The sequence below is a fragment of the Protomyctophum bolini genome (assembly GCF_963924005.1).
Source record: "Protomyctophum bolini genome assembly, chromosome: 22".
Classification (NCBI taxonomy): domain Eukaryota; kingdom Metazoa; phylum Chordata; class Actinopteri; order Myctophiformes; family Myctophidae; genus Protomyctophum; species Protomyctophum bolini.
Genome location: NC_137883.1, coordinates 16,064,829 through 16,088,642, shown reverse-complemented (window position 1 = coordinate 16,088,642; position 23,814 = coordinate 16,064,829). Strand labels below are relative to the sequence as shown.

The 23,814-nt window shown below is 42.3% G+C and overlaps 1 protein-coding gene across 1 annotated transcript in view; it reads left to right on the top strand.

The window, feature by feature from the left end:
* pcsk5a (proprotein convertase subtilisin/kexin type 5a) overlaps positions 1–18,009 on the top strand; it is a gene marked incomplete at both ends in the record, with an annotated part of 41,629 nt that extends 23,620 nt beyond the window's left edge. Inside the window, 16 exons of the mRNA XM_080755575.1 lie at positions 254–390; positions 2,561–2,761; positions 3,608–3,676; positions 3,851–3,893; positions 5,046–5,188; positions 7,415–7,621; positions 8,799–8,882; positions 9,474–9,608; positions 10,201–10,401; positions 10,822–11,064; positions 11,892–12,128; positions 12,823–13,000; positions 14,024–14,241; positions 14,895–14,989; positions 16,009–16,258; positions 17,519–18,009. Of these exons, the coding sequence (XP_080611701.1) occupies positions 254–390; positions 2,561–2,761; positions 3,608–3,676; positions 3,851–3,893; positions 5,046–5,188; positions 7,415–7,621; positions 8,799–8,882; positions 9,474–9,608; positions 10,201–10,401; positions 10,822–11,064; positions 11,892–12,128; positions 12,823–13,000; positions 14,024–14,241; positions 14,895–14,989; positions 16,009–16,258; positions 17,519–18,009 (2,932 nt within the window). The remainder of the gene's footprint in view (positions 1–253; positions 391–2,560; positions 2,762–3,607; positions 3,677–3,850; positions 3,894–5,045; positions 5,189–7,414; positions 7,622–8,798; positions 8,883–9,473; positions 9,609–10,200; positions 10,402–10,821; positions 11,065–11,891; positions 12,129–12,822; positions 13,001–14,023; positions 14,242–14,894; positions 14,990–16,008; positions 16,259–17,518) is intronic.
* Between the last annotated feature and the right edge of the window lie 5,805 nt (positions 18,010–23,814).

The following is a 23,814-nucleotide window of genomic DNA, read 5'->3' as shown; positions in this document are numbered from 1 at the left end:
TTATTCCCTTTTGTCACGGTCGGGTGCTTATTTTAAGGCGAAAATGACCCCAGGATCGTGAACCAGCAAACGACTAACGAATCATCCGGCGATCTTTTTATAATTCACCCGAAACATACATTTTGTAATATATATTTCTCTCCCTCCTGCCGTTTCCTGTCTCTCTCTCCCACTGTCGCTATCAAGTAAAGGCTTGAAAATGCCCCCTCACCCCCACACGAACAAATAATTAGTTTTTCTCCGTGCTCTCTAGGGCTCTAGACGAGGGTCGCTGTGTGGCAGAGTGTGCCAAGGGGAAGTACCCGTCAGGTGGACAGTGCCACCTGTGTGACCACACCTGTGCCACCTGCGTGGATGCAGCTGCTGCCAGCTGCACCAGCTGTGATACTGGTGAGGCGCATGCGATTCATTTGCTGTGGTTCTAGTCTTTACTTATGCTGTAACATGCGGACCCTAATGAGTCTGTAACTCTGTGAGTGTATACGGGTCCATTTGGTTCCATTTGTACACTCTCAGAGTTAAATTATTAACACAGAGGGCTTGACGAATTATGATGTTAATTACGAGTTATGATGACTTGAATAAGGTGGACCCTCTTGTAAACAAGTGTAGTGCTTTATTGGGTCGTCCACTCACAGTTAACAGTTTTTGTATTGAGTTGTGCTTGAAATGTACTGTAATTCTGCAAATTCTGTTAATAAATACTTAAATCAATCAATCAATCAATGACAGTGTAGATTCGGCTCCCAGAGATAAATAATTATATCAATATGGGGTCTGTGGCCTAAGGATCGATTGACTGACATCTTTATTGACAAGATCTATACATAAACATAATTGTATCTGTCAAAGGGATAAAACATATTTCCGTGTCCTTGGAGTGTCCTGTGTGCGTGCGTGCGTGCGTGCGTGCGTGCGTGCGTGCGTACGTGCGTGCAGTCGTGCGTACGTGCTTGCAGTCGTGCATGCATGCGTGACATAAAATCAGGAACAAATGCATCCATATATACAGTATAATTTCTGGTGTCAATGACAACTAAACTAACAAAGACACCATGGGTACAGTATGTGGAACCTGCTTACAACCCAACTCAATTATTCATGGTTCTAATTAGGTCCGGCTGCTATTTCAGCCAGCTCTTGTTGCGTATCAAACTGGGGGTGCTTGAAAAAAAACCCACTGACTTGTAGTAATGGGTGCAGGTGCATGTTGGAGAGAGACAGGAAGAACAGCAGAAATGTAGGCTACAGTAGCAATAGGGATTATACAGTTTAGGTAGAGGTAGAGAGATGGCATCCATCATTGGATTAGAGCCAGCCTGATATATCTTGCCAATTGTCTTTCAGACATTACGTCATGTGGCAGCCTAGCCTGTGGACATTTAATGGTTGTCTTATTCATACTCCCCCAAAAATCAGCAAGCCACCACCCCCCCCCCCCCCCCCCCCCCCCCCCACACACACACACACACACACACACACACACACACACACACACACACACACACACACACACACACACACACACACACACACACACTTGAGTCGTGACGTCATGTGGCAGACAAGTCTATGGACTTTTAAAGGAACTACAACATGCATTTTAAAACTGTTATTAATATTTAATATCATATTGTTTCTATCCCTCAAACGTATTTCTAATGGTTTGAGCCTAAATCACCACTCTGATATAACCAGTCGATGTCATTTATTTCTGGCTTCTGAAGCAGTTTTAGCTGTAGTACCACAATGTCCTGAGGTGGTGAGGCCGCTGATATGCAAATTATTGTATCTTTGAGTCATTATTATACTAATGCTAGATAAACCCAGGCTTGTTTCCATTCCATGCCAGCTTGTAAAATCAATAATGGCGGACATTGTAAACAAAGTGGAAATGCTCATTTGGAACTGAAGACTGAAGAGGAGGCGGAATTATACAAAGTAGGATGATAGAGATGACATCACACGTATGAACAAATCAGATGAGCTGTTCCTGAGAACAATTTCCATAAAAGCCAAAATTGCGTATTTGTGGGGATAGAAAATACACAGGGGAGCCCAAAAAACACAAAAGTTTAACTTTTTTGTGTGTTTCTTATCTATTATATTAGAATTATAACATTAGTTTGCATATCAATTAAAGAGTATTCACCCTGGGACTGGGAGGTCAAAGAAGGTCATACCAAAGAAGGCAGTGGGTCCCAAAATGGGACCTAATGCCTCCCTGTCTGACACTCAGCATCAATTGGATTGGGGGTAAGTCTCTGCTGTGACAATAGCGTCATGTCCAGCCTACTTGTACATCGAGCTGCATTACCATACGGAAACAGGAGATAGGCTCCTGCCCTATGGGCCACACGGCTCAGCATGGCTTACTTACTTAAACTAATCAAATGCAACTTCTTCAAATTGATTCTAAAGATTTGCTGACATAATATAATCGGTGAAAACATCGGTAATCTGTGTTTTGGGGGTCCTCCAAAATCAGGATCGGCATCTGACCCCATGGCATGGTTTGAGCTCTACAATGGTTTCATCAACATTATTCTTTCTGCCTCAGATAAGTTTGGGATGGAGCGTTACCTGTATAAAGGCCAGTGCGTAGATGCTTGTCCTGAAGCACTCTACCACACCACTGAGATGACCTGCGAGCTGTGTTCGGAGCAGTGCACGCTGTGCACCGGCCTGGAGCGCTGTCTCCGCTGTAACTCATCCTACTACCTCTCTAGTGGAGCGTGCACCAAGCTGGAGTGTGGCGAAGGTGAGGAATAACACCAGTTAAGCCAAATGGTTTCTAAACCAGTAGTTCTCCAAAAAAAAATCGTAATTCAAAATGATTCAATACTTTTCAAAAATGTGTTGATATTTTTGAATAGCCAACGTTAAAATCTAAAATGACATAAGCTTTAACGGTTTTAATGGGTTAAGCCCACATTCCATTGCATGATGGCGTACAGTATAAGCTATATGTGACTATAACAGTAGCTTGTGGCAATACTTACGCTATTGTCACGCAACACTGTCGCACATCGGAGCATAAATAGGATCTGTGCACATTGCACAACTATAGTCCTATTTTCCTGAAGGTGGCATGCCCACCATTTCCTGTTACGGTTCCTTTTTCCTCATAGCTTTGTTTAATTGGCTTGGCAGCATATTTGAACAGTAATCACATACAGTATCAAACAAAGCAATGGGAAAATTAACTGGTACAGGGACTGGGTAAAATATGCCCCCTTTGAGAAGCTGGGACTGCAGTTGTGCAGAGAAGCTATTAGGTTTTACTTTTCTAAGTTTAATGTCCTCCTACCCGGGATTCATACCCAGGTCTGATGCTTGGGCGACCAAATCTCTACCGCTCGCATGAGGTAAAGGGAAACGGAAACTAAATGTCTCGAAGTGTAGAGTGGGGAGACCACCTCCAGTCACTGTATGTGCTAGTTATAGTAGTAGCTTTCTTTACCATACACTTAGGTCACCATACAAATTCAAAGGTTGGAGCTTTAAGTAAGTGTAATTTTAGATATATTCTCAAAGCAGCACACTGTCCTTTCCTGTCCTAGCTTATCTACTCTTACATTCTCTCTCTCTCTCTCTCTCCTGTCAGGTGAAGTGGAAGACCCCGAGTATGATGACTGCATGGCCTGTGAGGAAGGCTGCAGGAAATGTGTGCTGTGTAAGTCACAGACAGTTAAATATTAATACTATTTCACACCTGAAAACAAGGCCTCTCTTCTAGACCAAACCTCCTCTGCAAATGTGTGTGGAGGGAGGTGGGTGGTGTTGAAGGGCTGCTGGTGGTGGTTCTGCCTGGAGGGGAGCGCTGAATTTGTCTGTCTGTGTTCAACAGATAACCCCAGGCACTGCCTGTCCTGCAAGGAGGGCTTTTACAAGTAAGACTGTGTGCCCTCACTTTGCCCGCGTGTGCTCTTGCCTTCCTGCATTGTTTGACCCAGCTGCTGTTCACTGCAGCTGCTGTTATCGCTATTTTTGGGTGAATAGTTGTTACTGCAGTGACAAAATGATTGCTTTGTGTGTATAGTGGATTCATGCACAGGGGCATGGAACTCATAAGCCGATTTTGTAGTTTGTTTTCTTGTACATGTAAAGAATGTCAGGAACACCTCAGTATTTGGACCCGTATGCAGAATAACCCAGGCAACGACTTGCACTTTTATTTAAACTCAGAAAACCCTCCCAGGGCATATATAACATAAACTCCCACTCTTGGGAAACACAGTGTTATAATCGAGCAACCTAACCAATAACACAGAGTCCCTAATATACCTCCATGCCCATTAATCAAAGTCTCTTCAGTTTAGAAGCGCAGGTGGACACAGTCTCACAATCAGCCAAGGGAAGGGAGGCAACAGAGGGGCAAAGGTAGGGACGGCGGTCCAGGCGTGGTAGGAAGGACGTGACAGAATTATAGAAGGGCCACAATGTCAGTAACGCAGCCGGGGCTAATACAATTAATAATTGGCGTGTGTTAAAATTAGCTGTGCCAGTGTGCAAGTAAGTAAGTAGCCTTGGGAGCCCATCTTCTGTTTCTGTAGCGTGAGACAGCTTGATGTACAAGTGCACCTCCTGGATGTGACACTAGAATGTCTTAACTGACTTAACCCCAATCTAAACCTTGATTCTGAGTGCCAAGCAGGGAGGCAATGGGTACCTTTGTATAGTATTTGGTATGACTCGGCCAGGAATTGAACTCCCTATTATCCCAAGCATACTGTTGACTGTCAATGCTTGCACATTGGCACAATGTAAACGCACCCAATTTCATTCTGCTGCAACTGTATTGCTTTCATCACACTTTAAGCTCACCCTGCCGTGATTTTACACGTAATCTGTATAGGCAAACTAACTACAAATATGGGACTAGGGTTAATTATAATGACCCTTTTTACTCCGTCGAAAATAGCCTAGCGAGTGGAGTCCGAACACAGCCTCGACTCGCTGTGTGCAGCTTGTAGATCGGCTATTTCCGGCAAGGTTACACCATACGATTAAGTATGGATGAGTGTCTCCATTGTTGCTATTAGCTTTCAGGATGGCTGCTACAAGCACTGCCCGGCTAAGACTTACAGCGTGGAGGAGGACATGACCTGTGTTCCATGTGATGACAACTGTGTCAGCTGTGACGGACACGAGTGCTACTGGTGTGAGTCTGACCACTTCTTATCAGGTGAGTGCAAACAGTGGTGGAAAAAGTACTCACGTCACGTCATATCAATACTGCAATGTAGCAATACAAGTTGGCTATACAAGTAAAAGTCTGACATTCACTTAGAAGTATTGGTATCAAAATGTACTTAGTCATTAACATAGTTGGTACCATGTATCTAACCATAGTAAGCAATAAGCATCATTAACATAGTCAGCACCATAACATTAACATAGTCAGTACCATAGTCAGCACCATAGCACCGAAGTCTGACGTCAATATCAGTAGAGTGCGCTACAAGTCCACAATGTATTTTTTATTTGCATTGTAATGGACTTTAGATCGCCTCATTATAAGAACTGTGTTTGAAAAATAAACAAATCATCCAGGCCGTTTCACTAATATGGATTATGAAAAATCAACTGACTGAGAGAAAACGCTAATGTTACTGCTGCTGAATTAGTTAAATCGTAAACGATACAGAGCCACCTCTCCGACAATATCGCCGGGACAGTTTGTTTATTTTTGGACCACAATTCTTATATGAGACTATTTTAAGATGACCCAATGTTATTCTCCATAGAGAAAAACTTCCATGCACCAGGGGATGAGCGAGTGACGTCTACATTAACATAGTCATTAACCCATTTAGGACTGAAACCAGATTCTACTACAAATGTCTTTTAAATCCTGACAGTTTTCTGAAAAACCTACGTTTCTATGTAGATTGAGCTTGTAGATCTATTTTTCAACAGCTGCAGTTTAAAATAATGGTTAAAGTGGTTAAAAGCTATAAAGGTGACACAGATGCGTTCCTGTCCTAAATGGGTTAACATAGTCAGCAGTAGGCTACCATAGTGTAGCATATACTGTACTTAAGTGATATAAGAATATGGTTGGACGCAGTACTGGTCAGAAGTAGGCGTATGGTGGAAGGAATTCGCATTGAAATCATAAATAACCCAAGACACTGTAACTTATGCTTAAGATATTATTATTGAAGAAACAACAACAATGCAGATATAAATCAGAGTAATTCAACCCAAAAGTAGACTCAGTCACTTGTTCATAGTTTGTCCAAAGTCAGTCATTTCAAGGTCAGGGGGGGAAAGAGTGTGTGTTTGAGTGAATCAGGTCCTACCGTCCAGGACAGGTAGGACAGAAAACAGGTTCTCGTTCTGGGACTTAGCTCGCCATTGTGTTCATCATCATCATCATTCATGGGGTTTCATGGAATAGGGAAAAACCTGGCCTGAACACAAAAAGGCCAAATTAAATATCTTAAATAATAATCAAAGTAGCTGATCTACAAGCATACAAATCAAACAAGCATTTACAAATGTCAAATCAAATAATCCTTTAAGTTTCAAACTGCCATCAAATTAAAATAACAAATCAAACAAAACAGTTTGTTCAAGTTCTACAGCTCATCCAGCTCATCAGTTCGGTTCACCAGTGTGTATTTGGAGGTCTAAAAACAATCATCAGTATCAGTGTTAATATAAAGTTTGATAATGAAGAGTAAAATGGTAAAACTGTTTTAGAAGAAGGGATACAGACCTGCCACAGTCAGTGATGTGCACCTCACTGAATGAGACAAAAGTGCTGTGCTTTATACTAGGGTGTGGTGATAATTGCTGATTCCAAACTGGTGTGACTGAGTGATCGGTGTGATGAGCTGTGAACTGATGCAGATGGTACCGTGACCATACAAATGCATGCATACTGATGCAGATGGTACCGTGACCATACAAACAGAGATACAAATACAGACATACAATTATAAACCTGGGTTACAATAGTCAAGTTAAGACCAGAGGCAATTATTATGATGTATTCCTATATGTTAAGCTTCCCAGCAGCCCATGAAGTAATTAAAATCAGCCCCACCATTACCACCTGGAACATTATAAAGCAATGAACACATTAATACATTACTAATTACAATCCGAAATAGAGTTGCGAAATGGAGCATTCTGCATCATGGGAACCATGGTACTGTGATGGCAATATTATTTGAATACTTACTCAAGTAAATTCTGGACACATGACCATTACTTGCAACACGGTGTTTTCACATTGTGGTACTTAAATTTAAAATAATGTGAGCCGATGCCCATGTTTTTGCTGGTATATTATGTTGAGGTTTGAGGAAGCACAGGCATGCTTTTGCAGTCTGTGTATTTGTATGTTCATAGTGAACGACACGTCGTTCTCAGACTGCAGAACATGTGCTCTTTGTTCCAGAGGGTAAGTGTGTCACCGAGTGTCCGCTGGCTTTCTATGGCGACGAAGACTCCCAGGAATGTGAGGAGTGTCACTCGGACTGTGCGACGTGCGACGGGCCAGAGGCCGAGGACTGTGTCACCTGTGGCGAGGGGAAGCAGCTGGACGACGGGGCGTGTGTCCCCGTCCAGGACCAGGACGTCTGTCCCATTAAGACCTTTCGCAGTGGTGAGCAGCGGCAAGGGGGATGGACATTGTCACCCGACCTGTCTGATTGGACATGAACTAATTCATTTGTTTGCACCACCTGTTGGTCTCCAACATGGCAGGTGTAGGACTACATTTGAAACTCATGAATAGACGAGCATTTTCAAAAATGTGAAATCGTTTTATTTAGCTTTTTTTAAGCACTAAAAAAGGTTGATCAATGAGCTCTGCAACGCGCTACTGTGCACTGTGAGCTTGTAGATTAGCTATTTTAGCTGGTTTTTAAATAGGGCTTAAAAGGACACCTTTATGCCACTGTCTAGTCTTGTTCTGAAATGACTCTTCAGATGCTGAGACAATTTGACAAATAACACTTCAGCATTTCACTAATCCACACCTCTGCCTATACATAATGAAACAGGGATTTGGGGTACTGTCATAGTGTCACAGGCACAGAAAAATAAATCCTCCTGGGTAATTGGTCTGATTTGCCAAGTTACCTGAACTATATACTGTACCAACTGGCATCCTCAAAGCAGAGGGAGACGATGTAACATCAGCCAAATATAGACCTGGAAAAAATCAATTGGATATGCTCACTGTGCCTTTTGCTTGCTCCCTTTCGCTCGTCAGAGATGGAATAATTAGCTGGATAGAGATTCAAGCTGCAATCCGGAAATAATTGTAATGAATGAATAAAACATTAACCAATAAACTTTAACCAATATGAGAGTATGTTAACATTGTTAATACAATATTGTACCTTGCACATTTGCAGTGGTTGGTTGTGGTCTCCCTAGTCTTCCATTTTGTCACGTGTAGGTGAGGTAAGAACCCAAACGCAGGGCAGCCAGGCATGGTAGTGTTCAAAACCATGAATTGGTGTTTTAATACAGAAAACAGGTGAACAAGAACAACTTAAAACAGGCTCAAACAGGTGACAGGATACAATGACTCAACAAGGACTGACTGGAGAACAAGACTGATATACACATGAGGGTTGATTACAAAATGAGACACAGCTGGAGCAAACAAGCATTGATAGAACCATGACAACTAGACCAGGGAACAATACATAGAAATACAAGACCTAGACTGTACAATGAATGACAAAAGTCTGTGACTGTGACACATTGAGACATTCAGACCCCCCATCAAATCTAATCATAGTCTTCATTTTTGCTGTTTTGCATTGCAGTTGATGGGGAGTGTGAGGACTGCCACCCATCCTGTGAGTCGTGTTCTGGGAAGGAGAAGAACCAGTGTAAGGCCTGCGTCAGAGGTCTGTCTACCCCTCACCTGATAACTTTGTTTTCTTTGACTTCATAGAATTTCTCAGAAATATACCATCTATCTGCACAGCATACAGTGTATGGTGAGCCTTTACGGCATGCAGTATATAGTGGCCGTGGGTCATTCTTTACTACTTTACATACATGATGTAAAGTAGTATTCAGGTCTTTCATAACCACCGGATTGTGCTTCACACAATAAAACACATGGAATATGTCACACCGAGCATTCTACTGTAGGCCTATATGATAATAATAACCATACCGATTGGATAATTGCTGGATAAGGTGTCATATTGAGCACTTAAAAGGATAGTTCCCCAAAATGGCATTTATTTCCTGCCTTTTTATTTCTTTCTTTTTGTCGCATTCTTAAGACAATAATTTGGGATAGTAGTTAGTAGTTAGGGGTTGGTTAAGTGTCTTGCTCATGTAACACCTCAACACATCTCTGACCTTCTGGGACCTTCTGTTTCCCAGGTGGGGCCTAGTCGCTACCCATTCAGCCATGGCTGCCCATTATGCTGTACATCTGGGTGTTTTATAATGATCGCTACGTACTACCTGTCTGTGTCCCCCAGGACGGTTCCTGACTGAGCAGCAGATGTGTGTAACAAAGTGTCCAACAGGCTCATTTGCCAGTCGTCTGACGGCCGTATGTGAGTCCTGCCCACAGGGCTGTTCTCAGTGTGCGGATGCCCAGCGCTGCACCCGCTGTCAGTCTATTCGGAGAGCTCCGTTATTCCTGCAAGACGGACAGTGTGTCCATCAATGTATAAGGTACTTTTTTTTTGCTGATTTCCTCAACCTTTTAAAAGCGTTTTGCGTTACATTTTCAGAGCATGCTTGTTTCAATCAATCAATACATCGATTGTGTTCGGACTTGGATCAATGGAACCAACGTCGCATACATTACGTTCTTCTTATTTATTGGATATGAAAGGGAAAAAAATCAAGGTTTTAACCCATTTAGACCTGAGGCCGATTCTACAAATGCCTTCTAAATCAGTAGTTCTCAAACAAACCAAGGACCCCCAAAATTATATGTACGGTATTTGGCAATGTTTTGTGCCAGGGACCCCCAGCTTTTCAAAAATAGCATGAAGTGGCACGAAGTGACACGCTATGAGCTTATCTGCTATTTTTTAATAGCCAACACTGAATAGCCGGTGTTTTTCCAGTTACAGTATTTGGGGGCCCTCACGGCCCGCAAATCACAGCTCTTTTTTCAAAACGTTGAGAAAATAGCATGGATATCTGCTACAGTATTATGTGTATTGTGTTGCTTGTGTAGGGGGTATCCTGTAGGTCAGGTGTGTCGTAGCTGTGCCTCAGGCTGTGCGTCCTGTGAGAATAACGCCACCTATTGCCTGAGCTGTGAGGAACCTCTGCTGCTGCACAAGCACCAGTGTGTGGACGACTGTCCCGCAGGTCACACGCTGAGGGACAGAGAGTGCCAGCACTGCCCCGCAGCCTGCCAGCAGTGCAACGACCTCGGACAGTGCACAGGTCAGACGACATGTTATCACTTAAGAAATGACCTGTAAGAACAAGACTTAGTATTGGTCTCTAAACTTTCACTATCTCGAACTATTTGTTCTGTTCATAATCATGTCCAGTAGTTTCATCTTGACCTGGTTTGTGTTGCTTCGGTCAAACATCTTTGAAAAATTGACTAAGCTTTTTATATTTTCTTTCGTTGTATAGCAACCTCAGTCATTTGAACCTCTTATTGTCTTTTGGGCACTGCAAGCAAACTATGAGTGTGCGGCTACTTTGATCAATTTATTTACATATACACACTACAATATACAGTATATTAAAGAATGTTTTTATGACGCCAGGATCTTTCTTTCTCCCTTTTGCATCCCCTTTATGTTTCCCAATGTATCCGTTGTATTTGGACATAATACTAAATAACGCTTCCAGCGTGTGAAGAGTACCATTTCGTCCACGAGGGTCTCTGCGTGCTGGACTGTCCCGAGAGCTTCTTCGCGGACACGGACCAGGGCATGTGTCTGGTGTGTCACAACGACTGTACACTGTGTGACGGACCCGACTACGATGACTGCGACTCCTGCTCCGACCCCCACGCCACTCTGCACAACGGGGCGTGTTTACCAGACTGCCCCTCCCACACGTATAGGGATGGCAGGACTGGAGAGTGTAAAGGTAATCATCTGATGATAAGCACATGTGCGCTTCATTCTAGATACTACCTTTAATGCATCTTTATTGTGTATAGTGTTTCATCAAACCGGACTGTCACAGGGATGTCAGGCCCTTCTTACGTTGGACGGCATAGTGTGGCATATGGCATTGTTTTATGGTCTTTACATTGGACAACATAGTGTATGTAGCATGTTTAATGGTTTTACGTTTTACATTGGATGGTATAGTGTTATTTGTTTAATGGTTTTTAAAGTGTAGTGAGGAGGAAATTGTAGAAGAATTATACATTCTACTATATTGTTATTATGGTTGTTTATATCTAACCTTTATATTTTACCATCACTTCTAGTACTCAGCCAGCGAGGCCTGATATCTATTGTTTATTATTTTACAGTTAGAGTATATGGTCTGATCCCTGTACCCGTTGTCAGAATTGCCTCATTACTGATTGATCGAGAATTCCATTTATCCATCAATTGGACATTTTAAGGTATGCCTATGCTGGGGCGAACATTCAACCGTGTATATACGTTAACTACATTATCCCTGTCGTCCCTATTTTTTGTATAAACAAATATGTGACACGTGAGTTATTTTCAGTAATACCGTAGGGGCTTAGGTGGTTAAGAAAATGCCCTCGCATTGAACCCTGCATCTATGCCTTGCGAGGTACTAGAACAGATGTACTGAACACGTCTCCCTTGCCGTGGAAAGGCATAGAGTCTGTTATACTGTATGCTAAAGTGATTATTCTATGAATAATGACGCATGACGCATTGTATATTTCCGTGACATTGCTGTGAAAGCAAGGGTTTATGTATTTTCAGAATGTGATGCATCCTGCCTCAACTGCTCGGGGCCACTGGCAGGTTCATGCACCAGCTGCAGGGAAACTCAGGCGTTGGACGGCCACGGTCACTGCAGACCACTGGTCAACAAGTGCCCATCTCACCACTACGCTGAGCTGGACGGTGAATGCCAGCCGTGTCACAAATACTGCCACCAATGCTCCGGGCCGGGCAAGATACACTGCTTGAGCTGCAACCAGAAACATTTACTGCTCAGTAAGTTGATTCTTTATTGGCCTTTACCAAATGACACCTATAATTCAGTCATGTTTCTTCAACATAGACTAAGTAGAATGAATGTCCTGCATCATGGTCAGTATCATCATGTGAGTATCATGTCAGTATCATGTTTCAAAAATGAGAATGAGAATGATTTTCATAATTCGTTTTTCATGGTTTTCGACAAAAGAAAGAAAGAAAATCATGCTGTTTGACATACTATACTAACTATAGTATGTCGCTATTGGTCAATCACGCACTCACGCGCACGCGCACACACACATTTCTGTGCTGTCACTGCTGTTGCATCCTACTGACTCACCTTCCAGTGAGGAGTCCCCACTGGGAGGACATAGAGCCTTCGTCCTTCTCCTCAGTCCTCCCGCCAACACTCCTCGCTGACAGGGGATAAACCCATTTATCAGTACTTTCAATATTGTTTTCGTTGCCGATGTCATTTCGTTGACACCACAGCAACCAATGCAGACAGGTGGACGATGTCTGAAATACATCATAAATCCAATCAGATCTCTAGCAAAACAACCGTGTGGAAACCACTCGGATTTGCATGCCGTCTGAACAAAGCCATTGTTCATTCCGCTTCGAGGGCAATATTATTCATGAGTTGTTTGCTTTTGTGAATGATTTGTATGCATTTCCAATTCCACTATGTATTTTTTGCTCCCTACAGATGGAACTTGCATGGATGACTGCCCTGCAGGCTATTACCAGGACGAGGCAGGGCAGCGGTGTGAACCGTGCCACCCATCCTGTTTGTCCTGCATGGGCAAACACACCCATGAATGTCTCACCTGTAAGGAGCACCTGTTCAGGGAGGGCAAAGAGTGTGTGGACATCTGTCAACCCAGGTAACTGTTCTATTCATTCATTCATACCATTACATAAAGCATTGCCGTGATCCTCAATCAAGGAGCTCCAGTTTGATATTGTCGCCGTCGGGTGGAAACGTTGTATGTCCAATGATTAACCCATTCTGACCTGAGATCAGATTCATACGAGGTTTCCACTGGACACACACTGGTCTGATGAACCCATTCTGACCTGAGATCAGATTCTAAAAATGGCTCTTCGATTTTTCAAAAATAGCAGACCTACAAGCTCGTAGCGCGCCACTCGGTGGCGCGCTATGAGCTTGTAGATCTGCTATTTTTCAATAGCTAAAGCATGACATGATGCTAAACACCAAAACGGGTTCCCGGTCAGAATGGGTTAATTGGTTCAAAGCCAAGGATGATGATGATGACTGAAATAAATATATAACCAAAATATACTGTTCTACCCCGGATTTAATTTGGTGTTCTTTTGTTCAGAATTTCCTCCAGCAATTAACAATAGTAGGACTGGTATACTTCAACACAATATTATGCAAAGACACTGCACCGTATTTGACATTTAAATAGTCTTTTATATGGCCTGTAAGATGCTAATTAGACTTGATTTTATTTGTGCTGTGGTGCTAGAGTTAAATTAATTTGCCGTTAAATTTGTGTGCCATTAAATACCCCAGAGAGATTACGTAACGGATAATGAATGCCAATGAAACCAATTTGTCAACATGTGTCACTCTCCATAACTTCGAGACACTACTAGAAGACACAATTTATTCAAACAGCACTTACGAATAAAAGCCAGATTTTATACTTTAGAATCTTTTTTATCTTTTTTTGTCCTTTCTGAAAGCAAATAATTATTGAATTCCACCCACTTCTTTAAACCCCTAAATCGGTGACGTAACAGTAAGGTTGTCTCGTGATTAAACGAGCAACCCAGTATGAATCAGGCCCGTATACACATCTATCGCGTCAAGCGAACTTTACACCTGCTTCTCACGAAAACACTTCCCTGACGGCTGTTCATTGGTTCCCCACCAGTCACTATGGGAACACGGCCTCGTGGACGTGCGAGCGGTGTGACCCCAGCTGCAGTGAGTGCATCGGGGGCACGGAGGACAGCTGCCTGAACTGTGTCCTGGGACTCTTCTACTTGAGGAGACTGGGCCGCTGCCTGCCCACTTGCCCGCAAGGATACTACCGCGACACCGGGCACAGGACCTGCGAGGCCTGCAACGCCGGCTGCAAAACATGCCAAGGTGCCGAGGTCTTCTCCGCGGTAGCTTGATGCAGTATGCACTGCCGATATGATGTAGTAGAGCAGTAGACGAATGGTTCTCAAACGTTTTAATGTGCATGCCCTGATGCATACAAAAGTGGTATGCATCAGGGCCACAGACCCCCATAACTCTGAGTGTTCAAAGGGATCCATTGGTTCCATTGGTACACTGTCAGGGTTAAAGCACTGTAAGGATCCATTTGGCTCATAACTATCATACATTTCACTGGGGACCCCTGGAACCCCCTTAAGGACACCTGGGAACCCTTTGAGAACGATTGCTCACATAATTTAGCCTACGTCAGTTACAAATGCACAAGCATGGAAACACTCGCATTAGTCGTGTTGTGTTATTTGCTGGCAAACACCTGTCCAGGTTGCCCAAATATTGAGTTTGCATGCTTAGTCAAAGGCTGCAGATATAAAGCTGATGTATTACCGGTACTTATAGCGTCATATAATTGACTAGGTAAACTACAAAACACCCACTCACTCACACATGCACGTGTGTGTGTGTGTGTGTGTGTGTGTGTGTGTGTGTGTGTGTGTGTGTGTGTGTGTGTGTGTGTGTGTGTGTGTACAGTTCAACCAATCTAATTAACTAATTGTGTTGTTTCTATGCATGACGAACAGCCTCCCCAGTTTGTGACTCCTGCCACATGGGATACACACTCTCAGACGGCATGTGTGAGTCCATGTGCGATGTAGGCCAGTATCCTGTGACAAAGGTAACTACAACACAGTAATGATGTTCTTAGAGTTCCTTAAAAATAAAAGTGTGTGTGTGTGTGTGTGTGTGTGTGTGTGTGTGTGTGTGTGTGTGTGTGTGTGTGTGTGTGTGTGTGTGTGTGTGTGTGTGTGTGTGTGTGTGTGTGTGCGTGCGTGTGTGTGCGCGCATACACACACGTGTATGTGTGACATTTTCTTAACCACTTAAGCACTACTTATTCATAGGACAAATAGTGAAAATAGCAGATCTATAAGCTTTTTGGGGGGCATTTCTGGGCATGTTCTAGGCAGACATTTTCAATACTTCTCTCAAATGAATAAGCTATTGGTGTTGGATCTTGCTGGCTGGGGCTTGGGGCTAGTTTTCCACCCACAAAAAAGGCCCCATATAGACTTTGACCTTGGTTGACAGTGGCACAGTGTCAGATTTAAACCAGTGCCAGTCATGTGGAGCTATATGGGAAACTGAACTGGATCCAGAAGCATATATACGGCATGCCACCTTCGGGAAAACTGGGACAACAGCTATTCCCTGTTGCTCATGGCCATATTCGGCAACGACATCGTAACATCACAGAAGAAAAGCTCAAGCAGTTATCGCAGAATATCATCAGAATACTGTAGCCTACATGCAGAGGTATTGAGTGTAAATGACATACATTCTTTGTAGTGTTACAAACATACAGCCCACTGCAGCATTATTCCGTCCAGCTCTGTCAGTTAGTGACTGTGTCTGGGTAGCTCAGTCGGTAGAGCACTACTCACAGGGTTCGACTGTGGGCGGCGCCAACTCAGCGTGTGAGTAGCATAGCATAACAAGTGTGCGGTACGCCGCTAAGTATTACGGTAGTAGCTGGTGGTAGGTGTTGCGCTCCACCTCAGCAATCCATCTCCACAGTGGTCTAGCACATTGAAAAGGGGAGCCTAACGCTTTCCCGCCTGATACCGACAATAAGCCACTCCAACTACGTACTTAGTCATACTTAGTGACTCAGCCTGTTCTCCTTCCCTTCACCAGGGTGCGGGACACGCCTGTGAGGACTGTGACGGTTCCTGCCTGGAGTGTCGAGGAGCTGGTCCTGCTAACTGCACCATGTGTCCTGCCCAGGCCATACTGGCAGCTGGGGGGCGCTGTCTGCAGTGCTGCCTCCACCACCAGGGCCCGGCGGAAGAGGGGGAGGAGGAGGAGGGAGCCGCGCAGAGGATTGTGTCTTATGCTGAGGATGCAGCACAGCAACAAGACTGCTGTAATTGTACTGAGACCAGGGGTATGCTCACACACCTCAATACTAAGCCACTGAGTCTTTCTTCTTCTTTTTTCTTTTTTTTTACTAAGCACTTGAGTCATGGTCTGCGATTGCCAATGTTTTACATCACTGGCATTTCCTTTGTTTTCATCATCCTTTCTGATGAAGCAGAAGAGAAGTAACCGCTTTCAACCTATTTGCATTGCAGTCACAGTCAGTCTAATGGACTTTTACAATCTAATGGCCATGATTTAAAACAAAAGATATTTTATTGCGACCGTACGGTCGCACGTACGATGAATACTTGCAAAATATGTCCATCCGTCAGTCAGTCGTGTCACGCCTCCATATATGGCTATACGTCCATCACGCCTCGTGACATCACGTCTCCATATATGAAGATCACGACACTGACCTCATCGCCTCGTAACATCACGTCTCCATATATGGCCTTCTCCATATATGAAGATCACGACACTGACCTCATCAAACCCTGGATAGCCATACATGGAGAAGACTGGATTATCACCTAGATCTGTATATATGGAGCCGGCCAGCAACTCTACATCTGACCTCAAACCCTTAGATCTCGCTCGTTATGGAGCTGACCTGTTCTGACATTCCATATGTTGATCCTTCCCCACCCGTCCTCTCCGATGTCTCCCTTTTGACAGATACCTGTCCATTCAACAGGCCCGAAAATGAAAGCCTGGCCCTACCTGGGCCCTCATCAATCCCTGTACACTCAAGACACTGCTCCCGCTGCCACCCTTAGATCTTCATATATGGAGTTGACCTGTTGACCCAGACATTCCATTATGTTGATCTGGCCATATATGGCCAGACCTCACCAAACCCTGTACACTGAAGACTCTGCCCCCGCTGCCACCCTTAGATCTCCATGAATTCATACATTGGCGAAGCGGCGAACAGTCGACACCAGCGTCCTCACTTTCCACATTCACACTCATTGGAGTTAATGTGGGGTTTAGTGTCTTGCCCTTCGACATGTGGACCGGAGGAGCCGACCAGATCATTGGATGACCTGCTCTACCTCCTGAGCCACAGCCGCCTCATGAATAGGCCTAGTAGTAGTTATAGTTTCATTGTGTGGATATTCTACTGTTAGACGGATGTTAGGTTCTTAGCTTACTTATGATTCTTGATGACTATTTGTTATGTATTTGATGTATTACCATGTGTTGTTGTTGCTTACTGTAAATTGCTCTGGATTAAGAGCGTTTGCTAAATGCCTAAACGTCTATATCTCTGATCCCCCAGGCGAGTGCATCCTCAGCACCAACTTTGCTTTCATGAACGAGGAAGAGATACCGAGGGGTAACCTGGCCATCTTCATCACCAGTGCCATCCTGCTGGTGCTGGGTCTGGGGGCCGTAGTCGTCTTCATCAAGCGCTCGCGCTCCAAGAGAGAGCCCCCAGACATCACACCCCGCGGCTACGAGAAACTGGGCTCTGGCGGGAGGTTCGGAGGCAGCGACAGACACGGTGGCTACACCTCCTCTTCGTCCTCGCACGGGGGACGTGCCAGCGGCGGTGCGTCCGGCAGCAGCAGCCACTACCGGGAGTCACAGTTAGTTGACCTCGCCGAAAAGCGCGCAGGCAAGGGGAAGGTTGAGGATGATGATGACGACGAAGATGAGGACATTGTTTACATGGGCCAGGACGGTACTGTGTACAGGAAGTTTCGTTACGGACAGGAGGAGAACGAGGATGAGCTGGAGTACGACGACGAGAGCTATACGTTCCGGTGAAGCGTGACAATCCTTTTAAGTGAGGTTTATCTTTCTGTTTTCTCTTGTCTATTTCTGTTTCTCTCTCACACACACACACACACACACACACAATCCCTCCTCTGTGCTATTTCTTATCATCTCTCGCTCTGTGCCTTGCCTCGAGGCCTCCATGATTATTTATCCTCCACTGAATTTGAGGTGAATCAAACGTGACATGAGAAGCTATTTATAATGAGCTGAATTTTACTAAAATTATTCATTGACAAAAACTGGATATGTTGGAGAAAGTCTCCATGTTGAAAAATTGCGGAAAAATTGCGGGAAATTGCGGAAATTGCAGAAATTGCGAAATTGCGGAAATTGTGGAAATTGGAAATTGAAAATTGTGGAAATTGCGGAAATTGCAAATTCCGGAAATTGCGGAAATTAGCTTAAAAATAGCTTAAACATCATGGCTTAAAAAAAACCAACAAACAATTGTCAACAATTGTCATTTCCACCATTTCCAAAATTCTCTGCCTGTCATTTGCCTAACCCCTATGTTATATTATGCATCTTATATTGTTGTGGTGTTGAAGTTGCACTTTAAATTGCCTGGCTTTTCTATAAAACCATGTCCATTAGTTTTTGTTGGCATTTGAAACCCCTTAGATTTGAAATGGATTTGAGATGTAATGTCATTTGAGAATGTGCTTCTTCTATCAAAATAAAATTGTAATAACATTGTTCTACTGCAATAGTGAGTCCATGACTTTACAAGAAACAACAGAGCCACTCCTCGTTTACCAGTAGATTAAATGTGTTAAGATTGAAACAAAGCCATATTCAAAGCTGAAGTGTTATTTATTTATTTGATAGTGAACCATAATTCCATTCCACATCTATACACAGTAGTAGACAGTTCTTATGGTTCTGTAGAAGACCATTCATTTTCTGAGGGGAAATATGTGCACAAACGCACACGCACACGCACACGCACACACACACACACACACACACACACACACACACACACACACACACACACACACACACACACACACACACAAACACACAAATACAGGCACAGATAATACAGTAGACATTGTGCTTTACAGAGAAGCCCCCACAAGGGGAAGCTGAGGACTTGGAAGTCTAGTCTGGCTGACAAAACCACATACACAATACAACACACATGCATGCACACCACATACTGTACGTACACACACACACACACACACACACACACACACACACACACACACACACACACACACACACACACAGTATTTCATGTACAGAACAGGCATCTGACAGAACAAGCCCTCATATACTGTACAGTAGTGCGTAAAGATGTGTGAATCCCTTAAAACGTTCTGCGTTGATAGTAGTAAAAACTAATTGAACAAATGAGACAAATATATTATACTTGGTCGTTTATTTATTGAATAAAGTATGCAACGTATGTGATATGTGAGGGGCAAAAGTGTGCAAATCATTAATTTGTGTGTGACCAGTAGTAGAAAGTAACTAAAGTGCATTTACCCAAGCATTATACTTCATTTCAAATTATGAGGTATGTATTTTGTTTACTGGAGTATTTTCAATATTTACTTCTATTTCACTACTTTAGTTACTATTTACTTTGTAGATTATGATTATTATTACAAAATATACATAAACCACTTTAGCAGCCCTGTATATACTTGAGATATATTTGAAATTAGCCGATCTACAAGCTCACAGCGTGTCGGCATGCGACACGTTGTGAGCTTGTACTGTAGATCTGCTATTTTCAAATGATTTTTGACGCCAATACTTTTGTACTTTTACTCAAATACATGTTTAATACTGGACTTTTACTTTACATTTACATTTACGGTCGATCAGTTCTGAAATTTGAGCTCATTCATTTGTCTGTATAGTCTCTTATTGGTCTAACCACCTGGGTTGTTTATGTATGAGACTGAAAACACTTTAATTCAAATGAACTGCTAATCCTAGAGGTTTGCATACATTTGCCCCTCACATAAGATGAATTAAATATTGGATAATTTCACTCAATAAATCTCTATTATCTACTTTTAGGACTTCTGATGTTTTGGGTCATATTTATACAGAAATTAAGAAACATTCTGAAAGGTTCACAAACGTTCGAGCACAACAGTAATATGTGATGACCTATTCCACCTTGGTTTCAGACTGACTCAATCAATGTGGAAAATGTTCATGTAGATCTGTGTTCATGCTTCAAAACAAGTTTTACAAATGATGAGATGGGATTGAAGAAACAGCAGCTGGTGCATCGTCTCAGGGTCAGGTTTTCCATGCCAGTACTGGAGCTATATCATCTCTGACTTCATTGCTGATTTATCAACAGCTGCTTCATTTGAAATACCGCAAATGCTGCCTACAGTACAGTATGTAGACTAGTGATATTACTGCTTGCACCGCTACTCATGCATACAAATACAATACTATACGTTGGATTCTAAAGGGCCTGTTATGTTTGGTTGTGCACAGGGGTCACTCACAGGATCTACAAGCATGTACTTGCATACAGTACCGTACTCCACGGCTAGGGCTGTTACATAATCGCAATATTTTTTTGCATAATCGTCATAATCCTTTCCACGTTGAAAAACGTTGACATATTCTCAAACAATTAAAAAAATAGTGGAAGTAGCAGATCTGCAAGCTCAAAACGCGTAGATTGCCATTTCCACTATTCATTTATATATTTTTTTAGTTAGTTATTCAATTATGTAAGTTATTTGTCATAATGCTCTGCCCTGTGCACCTTTTGTTTACGAAGCCTAAAAGCCAAACAGAATTGTAATTGGTATTCATAATGTTCCAGTGTTCAACGACAGAAGAAACACAATTAAATAATATTATTTGAGTGACATCATCAAGTAAAATTTGATAATCATGAGTGACATGGTATTTCTATAGTGAAAAAGGATGAGACATAGTAGATGTGTGGACAAGCTTCAGACTAACCTTCACCTAAATAAGATCTGATAGACTCTGCAGTATTCATACAGTATCAGAGTTCATTCTTAATACTAATTAAGCCAGTGGTTTAACCAACCTTTTCTGGAAAGCGTTCGCGGCCAACCCATGATCTGACCACTTAACCTGTTCGTTTAAAGAGCATGCTTATTTTAATCAATCTAACAATCGATTGTGTTCCGGCTTCAATCAATGGAACTAAGAACGTATACGTTCCTACTTCCTATATGTATTGGTATCACTATTTTAAACATTATTTTTATGCTATATGTATATTTTCATTACAATGTTATTGTTCTACCAATTATTTGCGTTGGGAACCACTGGTATAAGAACTAACTAATTATTAGTGCTAATTACGCAGGCTGTGTCTCATCAGCAAAAACAGTAATAAACATTAACAGTAGCTTTCCATCCCCATCAAAAAACAAAACAATGAAGTACTGAAACAAGGTTGAGCATTGAGATGAACCATACATTTATACTATTTTAGGCAGTGGTAGACATTTACTCTTAAGTACAATGTTGAGGTACTTTTACTTTACTTCAGTATTTACCCCCACTACAAGTATTCGAAAAATGTAGTTACAAGTTACTTCGTAGACTTTATTATTACATTTACCAATATAGCCCTATTTTATACACCATTTTATGTCTTTTCAAAAATAGCTGATCTACAAGCGACGCTAAGCATTGTGAGCTTGTAGATCTGCCATTTTTAAACACTGACAAATTTGGAAAACTTTTGAAAAAACATTCCTCGTAATGAGTATATTTTGATTGCCAACACTTTTGAAAATGTAATCAAGATTTAAATGCAGGACGTTTACGTGTAACAGAGTATTTCTACATGGTGGTATTGCTAGTTTTACCTAAGAAGAAGAAAAATAAATCAGAGTACTTCTTCCACCACTGCTTTTAGGTCTTCAAGAGTTGCTGGCGCTGGCTTGGTCTGGTCTGTAGGGAAGACGAGAGAACAAAACAGACATTAAAAGGGGTGTTTATAAATTATATGGATGACAGGCTAGGACGATAAAGCCATTTCTCTTCCGTGTGTGTGTGTGTGTGTGTGTGTGTGTGTGTGTGTGTGTGTGTGTGTGTGTGTGTGTGTGTGTGTGTGTGTGTGTCAAAATACGTACTTTTTGCCCGCTGTTGGCTCTGGTCCCAGCAGGAAACTATTGATTCTTTAAAACAAAGATGGGGGTTGGTGTCAGTGAAGAATCTATTAGTTAGACTGAGATACAGTAACTATAATGTGCTGTGAATTTCCATAGTTCACCCAACTTAGAAAACACCTTTATTTTTGCCACTGACCAAGTGACAATTGATTCAAGAGCCCATTTAGTGTACAGTGTCAAAAGTTAGTTTACTTTAAGCAAGCACTGTAATGCCACTTTGCTACATACTTTCAAATGGCCATTTACAGAATCAAGCTACAAAGACGTGATTATATTTCTAAAGAGGAATTTTAAGCCATGCCACGTGTAAGATTCAAGCCAGAAATCTGTCAAAACTTTCAATTGGAAGCTTGAAACTACATTGCAATTGAATTCTGACATTTAAATTATGACTCACTTTTGAAGAGTTTGGGATCGACCAATTCTGAACAATCTGACCAAACAGAGCATGTAAACAAGCAGAGAAATATGCAGCGAACAACACAAGATGAAGTATGTCATCTGTATAAATCTTCATCCCTAGTATAGCAATGAAGATTTATATAATATAATAATTGTAGGGTACAAATATTTATCTTAGTGTAATATTATCACCAGAACATCACTTAGCAATGAGTAGTTACTTGGTTTTAATTAAATATAATGTGAGAGAAGAATTTAAGATGTTACGATGATTCCACACTGCATGATTCTGACTGTGAAACATGTCAAATCTTCAAAAGATAACAATATGTTAGCCCACTAAAACAACATATGTTATCACATTCTAGCATGAAATGTTTCATGTTAAAAACAAGTATTATTATTTTTACACGTTGCGTTGGTTATTTAACACTCTCGCATCCATCGTAGCCTAGGCTATAACAGTACCCTTGACCCCGTCAGTCTGAATGATGTGGAAATGTTGTCTGAGACGACGCTAAGATGGCTGCGACGTGTTGCAAGCTTGTAGATATGTTCACCAAATAAAATGTTCGCCCCCCAGAATAGAGACGCTATCTCTCCTGTCTCTGTAACTGCAACACAGCCAAATCCGGCTGGCCTCCATCCAACAGAATAACCCTGTGATCTTAAAGTGGGCTACAGTAGGTGATAAATGGAAGCTCTGGACAGGAATTAAACTGGGGCAGGGAGGGGGAGGTTGTCTCCAGGAGTCCAGATACAGAAGTAATGAAGGGCTAGAAAAAGTGGACTCTTACTTTGAGGTCTCCGCTGATTCCTTCAGCTCCTCATCCAGCCTAGGAGCGAGAGTTGACACAACATGATGAATATATGATTGACTACTTAGGCATTTAGCAGATCATGCTCTCGGCCAGCGTGACTTACAAAGTGCAGGGAGAAAACAATTATGTACAATAAAAAACAAAAACAAAACAAAAATAACATGTACTCTGCCCTATAAAGCCAAAAGTGCAGTAACTACGCAAAGAATCAAACTGACACAAATGCCAGTGAACTATAGGTATACAAGTGACAGGCATAGTATAGTATATAGTGATATCACACTAATTGTTTATCTGTTCAGGAGGTACCAGTAATTGTTTATCCACAAGATCATGAAGGATGATTTGACCTCAATGTCTCCAAAAATATAGTTACTGCACTTTGGCTTTGTAGGGCAGTACAGGACTAGTCTGTGCTGTACTACATA